Consider the following 19,625-nt stretch of genomic DNA (forward strand, 5'->3'; position numbering starts at 1 on the left):
CTCCGCCCCGCCTGCGCTCCCCGAGCCGGGCGCTGCCCCCCCGCCCCTCCCCCCGCTGCCCATCGCCCCCCGCCCCTCCCCCGTCGCCCCCTCCCCCGGCCGCCCATGGCGCCCCGCCCCCCCCCCGCCGCCCATTGCGCCCCTGTCGCCCCTCCCCCGTCGCCCGTCGCCCCCCGCCCCTCCCCCGTCGCCCGTCGCCCCCTCCCCCGGCCGCCCATTGCGCCCCGCCCCCCCCCGCCGCCCATCACCCCTCCCCCCGCCGCCCATTGCGCCCCTGTCGCCCCTCCCCCGTCGCCCGTCGCCCCCCGCCCCTCCCCCGTCGCCCGTCGCCCCCTCCCCCGGCCGCCCATTGCGCCCCGCCCCCCCACCGCCCATCACCCCTCCCCCCGCCGCCCATTGCGCCCCTGTCGCCCCTCCCCCGTCGCCCGTCGCCCCCCCCGCCCCTCCCCCGTCGCCCCTCCCCCAGCCGCCCATTGCGCCCCGCCCCTCCCCCCGCCGCCCATCGCTCCTCCCCCCGCCGCCCATTGCGCCCCCCTCGCCCATCGCCCCCCCGCCCCTCCCCCGTCGCCCGTCGCCCCCTCCCCCCGCCGCCCATGGCGCCCCGCCCCTCCCCCCGCCGCCCATCGACCTCCCCCCGCCCCTTCCCCGTCGCCCATCACCCCCTCCCCCCGCCGTCCATCGCCCCCCCCCCGCCCCTTTCCCGTCGCCCATTACCACCCCCCCCCGCCCTTCCCCGTCGCCCATCACCCCCTCCCCCCGCCGCCCATCGCCCCCCCGCCCCTTTCCCGTCGCCCATTACCACCCCCCCGCCCTTCCCCGCCGCCCATCGCCCCCCCCCCGCCCCTTCCCGGTCTCCCATCACCCCCTCCCCCCGCCGCCCATCGCCCCCCCCCCCCAGCGGAGGCGCACGCGGTCTCGGAGCCAGTTAACCCGATTAAAGCGACATTTCTCTCGTTTCCGTCCTCCGCTGTACAAACCCTCCGCATTTTAAAGCCGCACAGGATTTCTAACTAGCAAGTTCGAACCAGGGTGTTTCATGTCACAAAATATTGCTTCCTATTTTACTCAGAAGCAGCAGCTCGCTGTTCCTCGCCGGGTCCTGCGGGGGCCGGGTCCTGCGGTCACGCCGAGGCGCCCCGAGAGGTAACTTTCCCTTTCCCACCCAGCGTTCTACACCCGGACGGGCGCGCTGGCCCCGCGAGGCCAGAGACGCTCGCACACGCTGATCTGGGGGCGTCTGCAGACCCGCCGGCAGCCGTTGCCCCTACACACACCTGCAAAATGGATGACGAGGGCGAAGGTTTCCCAAACTAGTTGGTGCTCTGTATAAGGGCTGCTCCGGAGCAGACGGGGTCTGTTTAAGAGGGATGATGGAGATCTCCGCCAACACGCAAATAGGAAACTGGCCAGAGAGTCACTGGGCTGATCGACTCCGTTCTTAATAATTAATTACTCGAGACCGGAAAAAAGTGCTGAGAGTTCAAGAAACAGTTGCTTAGTGATTCAGAGACCAGGTTCACACTGCGTCCTTGAGGCGCTCCTCTCCCGCCGCACCCCCCCCCCCCTTCTCTTCTTCCTTACTGGAAAAAAACCTTACAAGTTATCTTAGTTAAAATGGGAGGCTAAGAGTGGTCCCTACTTCATAGGGCTGTTGTGACTTTTAAATTGATGACCGTACAAGCATTTAGAACAGTGTGGCACATCTTTAGCTAATACCTTACTTCTTAAGTTTCCCATTTTGAGGATTCTCTTACAATCTTGTGACGCACAGAGAATAAAATGCTTTGGATAGAATTATGAATACTATATGAAAGGGAAAGCCAAGAAGACTTTAATCTCTGAAAAGATAAAGGACACCCTCCACCCCCCTCATATTTATTTGTCTATTTATCTATTTATTTTTAAAGGTATTATTCATTTATTCATGAGAGACAGAGAGAGAGAGAGAGGCAGAGACACAGGCAGAGGGAGAAGCAGGCCCCATGCAGGGAGCCCGATGTGGAACTCGATCCAGGAATGCGGGACTCGATCCAGGACTCCGGGATCGCGCCCTGGGCGGAAGGCAGGCGCTAAACCTCTGACCACCAGGCGTTCCCACCTCCCTCATATTTAATAAAGTTAAACAGATCTAAGAGGGTAACAAGCAAAAGAAAATCCAGCATAGTTCTAATTTTGCCTGTGGCTATTTTTCCTGTGGTTGATATATTTTAAGATATATATTATTTTTTAAAAAAAGATTTTTATTTATTCATGAGAGAGAGAGGCAGAGGCATAGGCAGAGAGAGAAGCAGGCTCCATGTAGGAAGCCTGATGCGAGACTCAATCCCAGGACCCCGGGATCACACCCTGAGCCAAAGGCAGATGTTCAACCACTGAGCCACCCAGGCGTCCCAAGATATATATTATTTTAAAAAATTGGCTTGCTCAGGCTTTGCTGATACCTTAAAGCACATGCTTCATCTGCCTACTAGACAACACAGCTCTACTCAAAAGTTATGTTTCAATCCCTAGTTGACTTATCTTGAAACTCCCAAAATACTTTCAGTTGCTGTTAGTTCAGGCAAAACATGGAATTTTAAAATAGTGCCAATTAGGGACACCTGGGTGGCTCAGAGGTTGAGCATCAGCCTTTGGCTCAGGGCGTGATCCTGGGGTCCTAGGATGGAGTCCCGCATCGAGCTCCCTGTGAGGAGCCTGCTTCTCCCTCTGCCTAAATCTCTTCCTCTCTCTATGTGTCTCTCATGAATAAATAAAATCTTTAAAAAGTATATGCCAGTTAAAGGGGTATCTGGTTGGCTCTATTAGTAGAGCATGTGAGTGTTGATCTTTAGATCAAGAGTTGGAGCCCCACATGGGGCTTAGAGATTACTTAAGATTAAAAAAATAGGGGGGCCTGGGTGGCGGTTAAGCAGTTAAGCGTCTGCCTTCAGCTCAGGTCATGATCTCCTGGTCTGGATGAGCCCTACATGGGACTCCCTGGTCAGCAGAGAGCCTGCTTCTTCCTCTGCTCCTCTGCCTGCTTCTGCTCTCTCTCTCCGTCTCTCCCTTGATATCTCTATCTCTATTTCAAATTTTTAAAACCTTAAAAATATAAAAATAAAAAATAAAATGATACCAGCTAAAACACTTATGGGATGTACAATCTGTTATAAAAAAGAGATTATTGTGCTTTCTATACCAGGCACCTCTCAATTATCTGGGCAACTATGGTGTGGAAAATTCAAAATGAGGTTGAGAACATAAAATTCTTTTAATGTAGCTTAAGGTATTGTATGATGGGCAAGGGGAAAATAGTAATTGCAGTATTGGGAAGGAGGGGACAAATTTCCCTTATAATGTATCAAAATTAGCTTCCATCACTGAATAATGCTTCTTAATCTTGGAGCAGGGAGAGTGGGCCTTTGATAATCTGTTGAAAGCTACAAACCCTCTCCTCAAAAATGAAAGTATACAATAATTTTTTAAACTACTGTGTATATTTGAATTTGTATTTTTTAAAAGATTCATTTATTTTACCGTGTGCAAGCAAGAGGGGAAGGGAAGGTGGAGAGAGAGAAGCTGGAGCAGACTCCCTGATGAGCTGGGGGGGGGGTGCTTGATTTCATGACTCTGAGATCGTGATTTGAGCTGAAACCAAGAGTCAGATGTTTAGCTGACTGAGCCACACAGATGCCCCTATTTGCACATGTATTTCTGAATATAACTTACAGGGAATTCAGAAATTCTAAAACTCAACTATGGATTCCTACTCTCATTAAATTCATTAAACTCCTATACAACGTATTGGACTGTTGTTGAAGGCAATGAGTAAGGGAACCATATAAAAACAACTCTTAGGAGCACTTGGGTGGATCGTGGTTGAACATCTGCCTTTGACTCAGGTCGTGGTCCCAGGGTGCTGGGATTGAGTCCTGCATCAGGGTCCCCATGAGGAGCCTGCCTCTCTCTCTGCCTATGTCTCTGCCTCTCTGTGTCTCTCATGAGTAAATATGTAAAGTCTTTTAAAAATAATAACAAATTTTAGAAACCCTTAGATGAATTATATAGAAATGGAGGTTGACTTTTTCCAAGAACAGATTTTAGACAGGTATATCCTAGGTCTGGCACTTGCAGTAGAGCTCCCAAAAGATTAGAGCCTCCTGGGGTGTGGCCCCTTAGTTCTAGAAATTGATCCCATACTCCGTTAGAAATCTTGTGTAAATAAGTAGTTATTAATAGTATAAAACTTTCCTAGTTTTCCTTTTCAAGAACCTACCATATTCCCAATTTACTCTTCCATTTCAGCTCAGACCTGAGGGCCAGTACCTCAGAAGAAATAGAATATAAAACCCAGAATCCTGCTGCTGGTTATTCCAGCCTCAACTTGCCCATATGTAAAATGGAATCATAATATATTTCACAAGTTGATAAAATGAGATGATGAAGTCAAAAGCCTTCTAAATCCTAAAAGTGGTTACATATTGTTATTATCATTTCCAGACTTTTCTTCTTCCTTGAAAATGCCATGGCCTTATTTAGGTTTGTGCTGCCTCGGCAGTTTTGAAAATCTTTGGTATGAAATTTAAACTTGTTTCAATTTTGGGATGCCTGGGTGAATTAGTGGTTGAGTGTCTGCCTTCAGCTCAGAGTCCCAGGATGGAGTCCCACATAGGGCTCCCTGCAGGGGAGCTTCCTCTCTCTGCCTATGTCTCTCTCTCTGCCTATGTCTTTGCCTCTCTTTCTCTCATCAATCAATAAATAAAAATCTTAAAAAAAAGACTAACATTGATTTATTTGACAAACTCAGAGGCTAAGGGTGGAGCATGGTGGTGATTGGGTGTTAGACGTATGGGTTCTAGAGTAGGACTGCCTGAGTTCAAACCTGTACTTTTCATTTAATGCTCTATAACTCTGAACAAAGTTACTTAATGCATATAGGTATGTTTTCCCATCTGCATAAGTGAAATAATAGTAGTACTTTCCTCAAAGAGTTGTTTTAGTTGTTAAATGTGGCATTACATTTCATGTGTGTAGAAGAGCAAAGGGAAGCAGGGAATGACATAAGAGAATGCAAAAGGATCCAAATTTCTGGTGGCTTTGGCAGAGCCTGCATGGGTGCTGAATGCTGCCTTGAGCCTTGGAGAAAGGTGTAGGAGTATAAAGGTGTAAAAGGAGGAGAAAGGTGTTCCAAGCAGAGGTGAGAGCATATGAAAAGGTGTAGGAGTCTGGGAACACTGAAAATAACTCACTGGGATGTATGGTGAGAAGATGGAGAAATAAACTCCTGGAAAAAGTGGCTTCAGAGGAGCCTGGGATGGGCTGCTCAGAATGTCAGAAGGAAAACCAGGGGTGTATGGGATGGCAGGGATGTGGGGACACCATGTAGATTATTTTTTCCCAGCTTAGCTGTGATAGTTCACAGCAATATAGGGTAACAGGAGGTAGCGGGGAGGGGTAGAAGAGGCTTGAGCTCACAAGGTGCCAAGAGAAGGAGAGCTAGAAGAGGAAAGAAAGGAAGTTGAGGACCCAGGCAAGATAAAATATATCTGAGCACCTGAGGTCCCTAAAAAGTCAGGAAGAAATGGAATACAAGGTACAGAGAATGGTCATACATTTGGACACAGAAGATATAGCTAGATTTGAGAAAGGATAAAAGGTCAGGGCAGGGAGGAAGTTGAAGCACTTCCCTTCATGAACAAAGAGGGTGGCTTGTTTGCAGTGAGGATAAGATGGTGGGTTAGGAAGTGAGAGTGAATGACACATCTGATAAAGGGTTAGTATCCAAAATATATAAAGAACTTACCAACTCAATACCCCAAAACCAAATATCCACTTAAAAACAGGCAGTGATATGAATAGACATTTCTCCAAAGAAGTAATATAGATGGCTAACAGACACATGAAAAAATGCTCAGCATCACTCATCATCAGGGAAATATAAATCAAAACTACAATGAGACATCATCTCACAACTGTCAGAATGGCTAAAATTAACAACACAAGAAACAATATGTGTTGTGAGGATGTGGAGAAAGGGGAACCCTCTTATACTTGGTGAGAATGCAAACTGGTGCAGCTCCTCTGGAAAACAGTATGGAGGTTCCTCAAAAAGTTAAAAATAGAACTACCCTGGTAGTGCCCAGGGTAGTCTGACTCTTGACTAAACATCCAACTCTTGATTTCAGCCCAGGTCATGATCTCAGGATTGTGAGATCAAGCTCTGTGTGGGGCTCTGGAGTCTGTTTGAAATTCTCTTTATCCTTTTGCCTTTGCCCCTCCCCACCTATCTCTCAAAAAAAAAAAAAAATTACCCCATGATCCAGCAATTGCACTACCATGTATCTACCCAAAGAATACAAAAATACTAATTTGAAGGAATACATGCACCCTCTGTTTACAGCAGTACTATATACAATAGCCAATTATGGAAAGAGCCCAGTATCCAGCAAATGATGAATAGATAAAGACGATGATGTGATATATATATATATACACTTACACACATAGAGAGAGACACACACAGATAAATACATATACACATGCACTAGAATATTACTCAGCCATCAAAAAGAATGAAATCTTGTCATTTATAATGATGTGAATGGAACTTGAGAGTATTATGCTAAGTGAACTAAGTTGGTTAGAGAAAAATACCATATGATTTCACTCACATGTGGAATTTAAGAAACAAAATAGATGGTCATGGGTGGGGGAGGCAAACCTAGAAACAAACTCTTAACTATAGAGAACAAACTGATGGTTTACCAGAGGGGAGGTGGGTGGGGAGATGGGTGAAAAGGGTGATAGGGATTAAGGAGTACACTTGTGGTGGGCACCAGGTGCTGTATGTAAGTGATGAATCACTAAATTGTACACCCAAAACTAATATTACACTATATGTTAACAAACTGGAATTTAAATTACAGTACACTAGTACACCGAAATTAGGTTCTGGTTCTGACAAGGCATTGCAGGATTGGCAAGGTATAATATGCACTGTGTGCAAACTTATCACATGATAACATTATTTTATCAGGAAAATAGAAGGCGTTGGAGAAATAGCTCTGAATTGGGACCAAGTGACAGTCCTGATGTAACTAGTGAACTGCTTTTTGACTGTGAACTCCCTTGAGACTATGTTTTAGCTTCAATGTCCCTATCTTTAAAATGAGATCTTGCTCTATTGTTTACACTTCATGAGGTTATTATACCAAGTGAGACACACACAAAAGTTGTTTTTAAAAGCATATATCTCTTTACCATATTCAATATTAGTATTGTTATTAAACACTTGTTCAAAATATAGTTTGAGGTTAAAAAATAAAATATACATAAAATATCTCTGGAAAGATACAGAAAAGTCTGTTAACTGTGGGGGAAGGAAATGAGGAACTGGGATGGACAGGAGACTTTCTTTTTCACATTCTGCAACTAGTTGTGTTTGAATTTTGTACTATGTGCATACATTAGGAATTCTAATTAATTAACTGAACATAATAAATTTACTAGACAAGTGCGAGTTGTCTTTCTGAAAACCATCATTCATAACTTTGACAAAGTACTGGGAAGACATGTACGGTATGTCAGGTGCTTGGTTTTAAGGTGTGAGTATAAAAAAGGAAGAATTCTTACTCAAGACGACGTATTGGTAACAACCATCAACATGTTTACTTCTCTGGAGGGGGACGGTGGTTTTGAAACAGGATGAGCTCTGGGAATACCTGGGTAGCTCAGTGGTTGAGCATCTATCTGCCTTTGGCTCAGGTCATAATCCCAGAGTCCTGGGATGGAGTCCCACATCAGGCTCATCAGGGAGCCTGCTTCTCCCTCTGCCTATGTCTCTCCCTCTCTCTCTTTATGTTTCAAATAAAGAAATAAAGAAATAAAGAAATATCTTAAAAAGAAAATAGGATGAGCTCTAGAGGGGAGTCTACATTAATAGTATTAGAGAAGGAAAATGCATCTGATAAATGACACCTCAGACTTGTGTTTCCCAGGGAAAAGATGTTGTATTTCAGGGTCTGGAGAGGATCTCTGAATGAAGAGATTTCTTAGGAAATAGCTTATCAGGGCAAGGTCTGCTTCATAATAGAGTTTCTGGACACAGCTGGGTTAAGTCTGAAGGGATGAGCTCTAGGAATGAATTATGGGTGCAACAGGATTATTGGAAGACTAAGGCAATGGGAGAATAATTTTAGGTACCCCTTTAATTTAGAAGAAGTTAAAATGCAAGGAAAAGAGAGTCCCAGGACTAGCTCCACTACCTATCACCTTAAGCAAGTCCTATTTTATTCTGGCTTCAATATCCCCATCAACAAAGGAAGTATATTAAATGACTGTGCCTCAAAAGATTATTGTTCTGCCAAGAAACATGCTCTCCCCTTGAAGTGCCCTTAGGTAAGAATTCTGAGGGTTCAGTTTCCATCTGGGTATTTTAAATGGGAAAGGACTTCCTTCCATGGAAAATGGCAAAGAATTAAAGAGTAGATTTTCCTTTAATTATTTTTCCACAAGGAGAAAGGGTACTTTTATCATGAAAGGGAGACTCCTGAGAAAGCAGAGCAGACCTCCAAATACATTTGCTGAGAAAAGGGGATCCAGGATTAGCTCTATTGAAAATTTAAGGTGGAGGATATTTCCTTCTCCCTTGTAATATTCTCTAATTAAATAAAAAATAGCACAATTATTGAGTATCTGCTATAAGTAAGGCACTCTTTTAGGGACTTTATGACATCTCCATTCACTCAGAATTACTGTAATTTTTCTCTTCCTGCTCAAACAGGATTTTGGCAAGGAGCATGAAACTCAAAATGCCTTCACTTATTATCAATTTCATGCATAATTATAGGTAAGTCACAATTTTTCAATGTTAGTTCCCAAAGTATTAACTGGGTATAGAATCTGCAGTACCTATCATTCCCCAGATCATTTTGAGGACAATTTAGAAGTGTATTACATGTTATATAGCAGATGTCTTTTCTAAGTTGTGTGCAAAACAAATGTGGTTTTAAATCTATGTAAGGTATTTACTATTAAAAGTTTCTATATATAAAAGTTTCCAAAAAGAGTGAGTTCTTATGAAATGAGGAATCTTTGCAGCTCATGAAAATAATCATTCCAGAATTCAGCTGTTTTGTAAATGTCTCTTTTGCATATCGAGAAGTTTCTGAGGTGAATGACTCTCTGTCACTATTTCACCAGTTGAGAAAACTAAAATATTAGCACAGTTTGTGTGTACATGTACATCTATCAATCTATATCTATCTATAGTGTGTATTTGTGTGTATGTATAATTTGTTTAGCTGCACAGATATTGAGAATTAGTGTCATCCTGAGGAACAAAGTAAGTAATATAATTAGAAGTATATAATTAGAAGAGAGACAGAAATAGAGACGATAGGAAATTCATTCAAAATTGCCAAGAAAATCATAATGGCTACCATCTGTTGAACTCCATCTATGTGATGACCAGCATTAAACAGCTTTACATATATCATTTCTTTTTTTATATAGATCATTTCTAATCCCACAACTGTCCTGTGGGATAGAGAGTATTATCCTTCCTTTACAGATCAGAAAAGAAGATGCCCAGAGTGATTGAGGAACAATGCACAAGGAGATGGAATTTGAACTCAAGGTTAGCAGTTCTGTCTGAGAGATCCACACTCTCCCTATTATGTCTCCCTGTTGATTGATTTGTATAGTACGTGGTAGACAACTCAACAATGCTTTCTTTTCTTTGAGAATTGTGCCCACCAGCAGATGGCAAAATCTGGACTAAGGTGACAGGGTCCCCACTTTCAGGAATTACTGTGTAATGTAATGTAAAGTGATGTATTGGTGGCTAATAATACACATATGACAGAAATTTGGATCTGGATGTCCTTTCAAAGTCACTTAACTATCATTTTTTTAAAATATTTTATTTATTTATTCATGAGAGACACACACAGAGAGAGGAAGAGGCATAGGCAGAGGGAGAAGCAGGCTCCATGCAGGGAGCCCAATGTGGGACTCGAATCTGGGACTCCAGGATCACATCCTAGGCCAAAGGCAGGCACTAAACTGCTGAGCCACCCAGGGATCCCCACTATCATATTTGAATAACTTTTTCCTGATGATAGTTTACATGTAAAAAAGTTTTAAGAAATGAGATACATAAAGGAAATGAAAAATTACACTGCACAGAAAAATGACTGTTAACATTTTGAAATATTTTCTTTTTCCTTGCAATTCTGAAATAAGCTTTTCCTCTCACTTATCATGAAAACATTTCCCTAAATTCTCTAAAAAATCACTTTATAAACAGGACTTTATAATCTACCAGCTGCAACACATTCCACTGAAACAATGTTATCGTTTCCTTAGTGATGCCCCTGTTGTCAGATATTTAAGGGGTTTCTAATTGCTACAATAGATAGTATTGCAGTTTTTCAAAAAGTATAAGGCTCTTGACACATACTGCAAAACAGCTTTTCAAAAAGCTACCCCCCTTGATTTATAGATAAGAAAATGGAGGGGTGGTACATTGCCATGATTGCACAGTTCATAAATATTTGTTACAGGTCTTGAAATCAATCCTTTCTCCATAATCTTTCTGTGGTTACAGCTACTTATTCTGACTTGGACAGATTTGGTTGGTGAGAATGTCAACCACAGGGCAGCCTGGGTGGCTCAGCAGTTTAGCGCCGCCTTCAGCCCAGGGTGCGATCCTGAAGACCTGGGATTGAGTCCCAAGTCAGACTCCCTGCATGGAGCCTGCTTCTCCCTCTGCCTGTGTTTCTGCCTCTCTGTGTGTGTCTGTCATGAATAAATAAATAAAGTCTTTAAAAAAAGAGAGAGAATGTCAACCATATCCTTAAGTCTTAGAAAAGACACAAATGCAGCATGTTAATGGGACAATCCCAGTCTCAACAGCCTGTAGACTTGATTGCTCCTTTACCTAGCTCTGTGGGCTTAAATAAATTATGGATTTTTTTTAGATTAAGTTAACTAACATATAGTGTTTTCTTAGTTTCAGAGGTAGAGTTCAGTGGTTCATCAATTGTATATAACATTCAGGGCTCATTACATCATGAGCCTCCATCTTCCCACCTCTCAAAAGTGGGGAAAATAAAGCTTACCTCCCTCATAGGGTTATTAAAAAGAATAGAGAATGTCAGATATATAAAAATCTAAGCACACAGTGGGCTCTTAATAAATAGAACTTACTTTTTTTGGAGACTAGGTATGACATTTAGTATCATATTACTCATGTAAGTCATCAAAATCAGTTTCCTCTAGGGAATTTTGTTGTTGTTGTCACTATACATTCTGGTAGGTACCTGTGTTTGAACAAGCAAATTCCCTTTCAAAATGTGTGATTAATTTTGTCTTCTTTAAATTCTGACCCCCTGAAAATAGAGCTTCTTTGTAGTAAAGTTGGCTGTGTTAAAAGAACTTCCACAAAAAACTTTATTAAATCATAGGAAGTAACAATGAAGTCTGTGAGTGTTCAGTGTTTTTCCTGCATTCATTGCCACCCATCACAATTCCTCAGTGTGCAGTTCAAATACCAGGTACAATGAGGACACTATAGGCAGAAGTGAGGGGTTATAAAGTTTACCTTCTCGAAACCTTTATTCCCAACCTCCCTCTTTTTCCTACTGATGGGATAGATTTTTTCCTTTCAAACACATGTTGCCCTCTTACTGGCTAAGCATCAACACATATAATATTCTCTTTTTGCTTATGCTGCTGATGTATGTATGTGTTATTGGAACGCAAAGAAACTACTGAAACTCACAGAGAAATAATATTGTCTTAAGTTTTCATTCTTGGGTGGGGGGAGTTGACTGTTCATGGTTGTTGGATTTCACAGTGACTTAGGATATTCTAATTTCAGAGGAATCATTTAAGTTGAATCATTAAGTTGAATCATTTAAGTTGAATCATTAAGTTTCCTCTTTAAATGGAGAAACGGTTGCCCTCTCCCAACAATTATTCTTTAAGAGTACTAACCTGCCTTATTGGGGCTCTAAAGTCCTACTGTTATATTAAAAAAATTTTTTTGCCTTGTCTGGACTTCTGAAGCCAAAATGTCACCTGATATCACAAAAATTATAAGAGATAATTCTTGTTTTGGATCGCTCTTCTTCAAGTGACATTCTTCACCTAATATGTGATTAAACTCCTCTGGAAGGGATCAACTTCATAATGATATGCATCAACTCTGAACACATCAGGAAATGGTTCCTACTCATTTTTAGCACCTTTTACTGACAGATTTAAGATCTCCACTCATGATTTCCTTTGAGTCTCTGGGTTGAAAGTATAGCTTTATATTTTTCTTGCTTATGGTTAAAAATGATAACTTACATACTTCATTTTTAAAAAGGCAATGAAAACAGAATACATTTTATGTTTACTTTGCACCAATTTGACATACCTAAGTCAATTTTGCTATAAGGAAGTTTACATAATATATTTAATCTTTTTGATATCCTACTAAATGTAAATAATTGCAGGCCACCTTCCAAGGAAGAGATTCTGAGGTTCTAAGGATGACTTTAATGTTTCTCCTCCTCTTTCCTTGCATTCTCTCTCTCTCTCTCTGTCTCACACACACACACATAACTTCTTATACTACAATTTGTTTTTACAAAATTCTGTGCCAAAACTATTAATTCAGATGTTCAGACTAGTGGAAACCTAACCTTCTGGAGGAATTAAGAGTCTACTACCTCAGCACTCCCTCCAGAAATTATTATTCTGGATCATTGAGTGTTTTGATAAGTTGAACGCAGGTCAATAACTTTTTTTCAGCTTTCTAAGACTATTTGATTTCTCATCTTAGAAAACAGAGGTTCATGAATATTGTTTAATATCTACTTGATGATTATGAATACTACAGTTCAGAGTCCTACCATAAAGGCCATCATATAAGGCTTCTGTACAGGTAGAGGTTTAAAGAGTAGGCAAATTTACACTGATTTTACCTGACACCTTGGAATGTGGAAGGGATTTGAATTGATAAATATATTTTTTATTATGATATGTATATTCTTTAAAATTTTCAGCTAATCTGAATATTTGAAGTCAAATTAAGTAGGCACTTACTCTAAAAGTAAACTAATGTGCTTTTAAGGGCATAGTTTAATTTGAATCTTTAACAACCGACAAATATATGTCGATCAAAGTTCCCAATGTATCTTTACGTATAATACTATATCTAGTTTTTATTAGATGAATACTATAGACTACTGTCTCAGGTTTATAGATGAGACAATGGAAACACAATATTTTAAGTACTTAGTCCTAATATTACACAACAAGTTAGTAAAGGAAACAATCTAATCCCAGGTCATGCATTCCAAGAAAGTGACTTTGCTATTTCATGCCTTAAGTGATTTCTATGCTTGTGCATAGGCTTCCCATTTATTGCTCTTAAGTCAAAGTGGGAATAAGTAATTTATACTTTGTGTATATATTTCTCTTTATCTATATATCTGGAAATTATAAAGCGGTAAGCGTGGGCACTCAGGGAAAGAAGCACACCCAGTTCAATTGTACATGAATTACTGGTGAATGACTTTTAGCAGACCATACAACAACTTATCTGAACCCCACTTTCCAGTCTATAAAATGAGGAAATAAAACTCTAAATCAGAAGAATAATGTGACAATTGAATGAGATTATGATAGTTGATGTGCTCTATCATTGTTAAGCTCCTTATAATTATTTTGAAGGAAAACAGAAAGCCAACTCTACCATAAGCTTTTGGAAGAAAGTTTCAATAAGCTTGTTTTAAAAATCAATCTTGTTTTAGGTTACATAAAACATACAATTATTCAGCATGTAAAGTGAATGGAATAAAATTCAAAATGTCCCATGTTATTTGGACATTTAACAATTATTTCAAAGTTAAATATACTATTTGTTCTACAGGTGAGAAAGATTTGCAACTGGGGGGAGTCATTGTTCTTTGGATCGCTGCTGTTTCTTTAAATTGCATGCAGGAGTTGTACAGTTGCTGAGTCAGATGATCTGGCAGGCTCAGAGATTCAGAGCAAGAAAATGGTGGCACTCAAAAAAAAAAAAAAAGAAAAGAAAAGAAAGAAAGAAAAGAAAAGAAAAGAAAGAAAGAAAGCAAAACATAAGTTTCTCTAATTCGCCAGCAAAGTGGGTATAACATTAGTTAGACAAATTGTCCTTTAAAGTCAGAAAACTTATAATTTGGAAGGCATAATATTTTAGTCTTTCTTATAATGGCTAATTATTTTTTAGCTTATATTGTTTATACATATTTCCCCTCTGGCCATTGTGCTTTTACAGAGATACAAAGGCCCATCATTTTGTCCACAAGTGCTTTATTCTGTTATGGCTACATTTTACTACAATTTTGCCTTGATTGATAAATATAACTTAAACCTGTGAAATACTTCTTGGTTTTGTTTTTCCTCTTACATAATTTTAGACTGTCCTGTTTACCAGCGTGTTTTCTGGTTTGGATAATAAAGTAAACTGAAAGAAACCCTTTATTATCTATCTAGAACTATTCATCCTATATAAGCAGGAGATGTATACATAGGATGATGTATACATGTATGTATAGTGTGTCAAAAAGACAAGATATCATAAATGCTTTATGTGGAAATGTTCCATCTGGTCCTACAAGCTTTAACACGCAAGTATACCCCATTACATCCTTCCCCCCCAAATATGTTCTGATAGTAAAAATCTGGCATCTAAGAGATGATCTTCCAATTCAGATATGAAGGATCACATACCAATAAACAGTCTCTTTTATTTATTAAAATAGCTCCTCCATTGATTACTCAGACTCTCACTGTCTTTCCTGGCACCCAGAGTGTGACTCTAAAATTTAAATCGTACCTAAAAGCCAGGGCCTTAATTTAAAAATAAATAGGCAAAAATAAGGTTTATAAAGCAGCATTGGCCATATTTGCCAAATGTGGTTGCAGAAGGGGTACCTGTAACAGAATCTCCCTCAAGACCTTATTTAAAATGCAGATTCTTGGGACCCACAGCAAATATGCTGAATTAGATTTTCTGAGAATAAACCTGAGAAATGTGTATTTTAAACAGCAGTCCAGGGAATGAAGCTGCTGATAACCTTTGCCATAGTTCTTTGACTTCTCACTAATCTCATGCTTAAATTGAGAAAGTAGAGGCATATTTATTTACATCACTCTGCACAATTTTTTAGTTTCAGTTTGTTTAAGAGATTACATATCTTTGTTCATATAGTTGTGAACCTCTACAAAACCTTTCTTCCTACTAGCTTTGAAACCATTTAAGTAAATTCTGAGCTTTCTTTCTCTTTCTTTCTTTCTTTCTTTCTTTCTTTCTTTCTTTCTTTCTTTCTTTTTTTGTGACTAGGTATTTGTTGAAGAATTAAAAAGTCATTTGTGATACAATTTTTATGCTTTCCTGAACAGAGCATTATGTGACTTACAAAATAAAAAAATATAAATCAACTTATTTTTTGAAGGACCTCTGAGGCATTGCAATTTTCAGTCTTGTGGTTGATGGTTTTATTTTTTTCCCTTTTATTATTTCTTTCTGATTATGTAGGTCTACCCAATTGCAGCAATCATCCTAGGGCTCCTGAAATAAATAACTGTACTGACAAGCAGAGATTTTCTTCAATTTTCCTTTGTCTAAAAAACAAATGCTACTGACACTAAGTTCAACAATTGTCAATATACATGTTTTTGCTGAATACACATTGAAATAGCATTAATTAGGACATGGTGAATCTGTGCAGGTCCCAAGTTGGTGGGCATTTTCTAGGATGGAGGAGAGCCTTATAAAGTGACCTTCTTTCTCCTACTGAACAAAGCCTGTATTTATCCCCAAGGTTTTCTCCATTGGTTGGCCTTCTGTCATAGAATTGATCTTGTTTTAATACATACTGACTTTTTTTTCCGTGAAAAAAAAAATGTTTTTCAATTGATTTCATTTGAATGTTTTACGGAGGAGAAGTTCTCAAACAGGAAGAAAGTAGGAGAAGTAGGAGAAGAAAACAGTTGAGAGAATTGGAGGCAAATTCTTCATCACTAGAAAAACACTGCGGGTTAGTCTCCAAGCCATCCAGTGCTCCAGACAGGAGGACAAAAAGGAGGAGGCCTTTTCAACATGCTTTGGTGGCCACTTGGAGCCCAAAGGATTGGCTACCTGGCGCGGAAGGGACACTTCCCCAGGGTGTCTCCCAGCGAACCTGGTTCATTCTGCTCCCTCCCTTCCAGAAGAAAGGCCTAGCCAGTTCCAACCTGGGGAGGTGACCTAGAGACGTCCTCTGTCATAGCCTGCACCTGTCCTGAATCCAGAAGGCCACCTAGGACTCTGCCGGCCCTCACTTCCTCGTCCACCTTGTGACGCCCCATTCCCGCTCCACGTGTAACCCCTGGTCTGTTACTCTGATCAAATCTTACCTGAGGAAATAGTTGGGGTGTGGGGCGAGGCCCAGGGGCGGCTAAAAGCAGAAGGGGTGCGTTCGCGGAGTGGGGTGATCATGGGACAGTCCTCTCAACTCTTGCTATAGGGTCCTACCCCAGCTGCCAATTTAATTTCCGGGTTCCGCAGCGTCTCTAGGAATTGAGAGGGTGGGGAGGTAGGGTCCAGAAGGGCGGTGGCAGCAGCCCGGAGGTGGGGGAGGCGAGATCCAAGTAGCTTGGGGAGTGAGTCTCGCTTCCCCCTGGCGGGCTCTCTCTGGGGTCCTGGAGAGGCCCCTTGCAACCCCTGCCCCGCTCTGGGAGGCGGTGAGCCCTATCTTGAAGAGGTCCGGAGAAGACTAGTGAGAGGAATTCCGAAAAGGGTGCAAGTTATGTGACCAGAGGCCTAAGACCCGAGCACTTGGGAAACAAGCACAGCTATGCATTTACCGTCTAGGTAAAAACGAAGTAGGAAGTGAACAGGCAAGGGCATGCATCAGTCCTGAAGTCACAATGCTTTCCTGCTTTCCCCAGCTCTTACAAGAACCTTCTTATATAGGATACTTGCACAACTGGTTCCTCACTGCCTCTCCCAGTCTAACGTTAAGCAGGCTCTAGTTCATCCCTAATGTGCATCATTTCAGGCTTCAAAAATGGTATATATACATATATATATAATAAAAAATATACATATATTTTTACTGGTGATGGTCATGACACTTTGTAAAACTCAGAAGTATAAGGAAGAAATTAAAGATTACCAATCCTAGTCCCCCATCCTAAGGAAAGCACTACAGATATTTTGGTACATAAACGGAGGTGTGGAGTTGTGTGGGTGTGTGTCCAGAGAGAGGAAAAGAGAAAAAGCAAGAGTAAGTATTGTTTACTATTTTGAATCTTGAAAAATCACTCAACTTTATAATATAATCATTTCAAGTTCTATTAAATATTCTTTAGAAATATGATTGCCTATTATATGCCAGAGTCCAGAATATTCCAGACCATTATTCCAGAGTATGGTTTTGTGCCACAACTTAACATGTTATTGCTCAAATTTAAGGTAATTTTCAATTTCTTGCTACTATTTATCTGTCTGTATTGATCTTTGTCATAATCTTTCCTTCTTTGGATGATGCCTACACAGAGAATAATTGAATAAGAATGTGTGGATATTTTTTTCTTACTAAAATTTTTTTAAAAATTAAGCTCTATGACCTATGTGGGGCTTGAACTCACCACCTCGAGATCAAGAGTCACATGCTCTAGGGAGTGAGCCAGCCAGGTGCCCCCAAAAATGTGTGGATATTTTAAAAATTCTTCATACCTACAATAATAATGTCCCTGCCATTGGAGTGTTTAAAAAATGCACTAATCTTATTAGTCAATAAACAGACACAATATTAGTGACCATTATGTGAGAACAAGAATTTAGAGATCTGTAGCTTTTTAAAAAAGCTATTCAATACTATAATTTTATACTTAGAAAGTGAACTATACATAGTTTATTTTAAAAAAAAATTTTTTACATAGCTTAAACTGTAGAAATAAAACACCACAAAAATATTTTATCATCAGGTTAGATTTTTTAGCAGACAGGATTCTCTGGCCTAAGGTATTTTAGTATGGGGGGGGGGGCAAGTGAGATTGTTATACTTCTCAAAAAGGATGAAAAATGAAAAAGGATAAAAATACTGGGTCAAGTGTTCAGCCTTCCTTTCAGAAAGTATTTTTGAGATGATTTGGATCACTTTTACTAATAGGAGCCATTCGCATATTGGAAAAATGGTATAGCTTAACTCTACCATGGTAGTTACTAGTGATGAACTAACACATAACTAGCAGACCTATAAAATATTATGGACATAGACAAGTTTATTTCCTTACTGCCTTAGGATGACAATGGATGTTTTAAAATTCAAGAGTCCCCAAAGAAGAAAATGAATATTAAGTTTTGGTGACTGAAAGTGTCATTGTTTCTTTAGAACATACAACCCAGGAATCATGTTCACATTGGGAATAAAGGTTTATGCTAACTGTGTAGTGCTTACCTTGAGAGAACGCTTTGCTGTTAAAGGCAATAAAAAAAACATAAGGGTTCCCAAATAGTAGTAAAGAAATAAATACTTAATATTATAAAAATAGGACTGTTTTGTAAACACACCAAGGTAGAAGTAACAAATCAATTAATGTAATTCATCAGGCATGTGTGAATAAGAAACTAGTAATATGGAATTTTATTATATGCATTTTCCAGCCAGATAAAAATAGAAAGTCATAATGAACACAGTTGCAGAAATTTTAAAAATAAAAAATAATTACACCTTATATATTTGTATTAAGCAATTCATACAAGTAATTTTTTAGCATTTTGGTCCTTAAGAAATTGTATGAGTCCCAACTTAATTACCACCCACATATAGTCTTAAGTCAGTATAACCATAGGCATAATATATATTTATATGAAATATAAAATCATACATCACTTATAATTAATACTTCCATTTGTCATATTTATGTGTATAATTTCACAAATGAAGTGGGATAATTGCACATATTCTTAAAACATATTTTATTCTACTTAAGTCATGTGTTCTGTCTTCAGATATTTAATAAAAATTGGGCTTTTCAAGTAGTCAATACGTTTTTAAAATAACTTCACATATTATTCCTAAAAATTGATTTATACAAATAACAAGAAATAAATAAATGGCTACTTTCAATGAATTTACTATTTTTATATTTTTAACATTTCATAAAATATATAAAATGAATATGGTATCTAACATAAAGTAATTACACTATTACATTGTGTATTCTTAAAATAGAAAACATGTAATTATGATATTTACATAGATTAAAATTTTCTACTCTTATTATAGATTTCAAGAAACAATCTAATAGTTAAAATAGCTTTACATAGAGAGTAATAGTAACAACTCTGATATCCAAAAACATGTGACTAAACCTTTGCTGGTAAGAATAAAGCACCATAAAACAAACAAACAAACAAACAAACAAATAGGGTCTTGTTAATGTTTTAAAATGGGACTGAAGTTAAGTCCAGCAAAATGCTATGAAATCTTGTAAAAGCTCTTACTAATTCTTTTAAAAAAACTGAACTTTCGTAATAATATGAAAAAAATGTGTATTTACCCTGTAAGTTGTTTGTAAATTTTTTAAAGATCTTATTTTTAAGTCTCTACGCGAAC

General features: G+C 39.8%; 1 protein-coding gene and 1 long non-coding RNA gene across 10 annotated transcripts in view; one reads left to right on the plus strand and one right to left on the minus strand.

The window, feature by feature from the left end:
* The window catches only part of LOC140641528 (cyclin-dependent kinase 4 inhibitor B-like), a 43,337-nt gene that overhangs the window by 7,995 nt on the left and 15,717 nt on the right, over positions 1-19,625 (minus strand). For 2 of the 9 annotated variants that reach the window (XM_072841525.1, XM_072841526.1), the window contains exon 2: positions 18,465-18,481. The exons of 5 other annotated variants lie outside the window; for them this stretch is intronic. In XM_072841525.1, coding sequence (XP_072697626.1) covers positions 18,465-18,481 — 17 coding nt within the window. Of the gene's footprint in view, positions 1-1,274; positions 1,535-16,416; positions 16,573-18,464; positions 18,482-19,625 lie in introns of those variants that run through there. 2 more of the 9 variants (XM_072841535.1, XM_072841532.1) reach the window with 2 other exon arrangements.
* Positions 910-9,870, plus strand: LOC140641531 (uncharacterized). The gene is made up of 3 exons (XR_012038046.1): positions 910-1,143; positions 8,762-8,827; positions 9,551-9,870. It is a non-coding gene; the product is annotated as an uncharacterized lncRNA (long non-coding RNA).

Source organism: Canis lupus, chromosome 10, assembly GCF_048164855.1.
Source record: "Canis lupus baileyi chromosome 10, mCanLup2.hap1, whole genome shotgun sequence".
Classification (NCBI taxonomy): domain Eukaryota; kingdom Metazoa; phylum Chordata; class Mammalia; order Carnivora; family Canidae; genus Canis; species Canis lupus.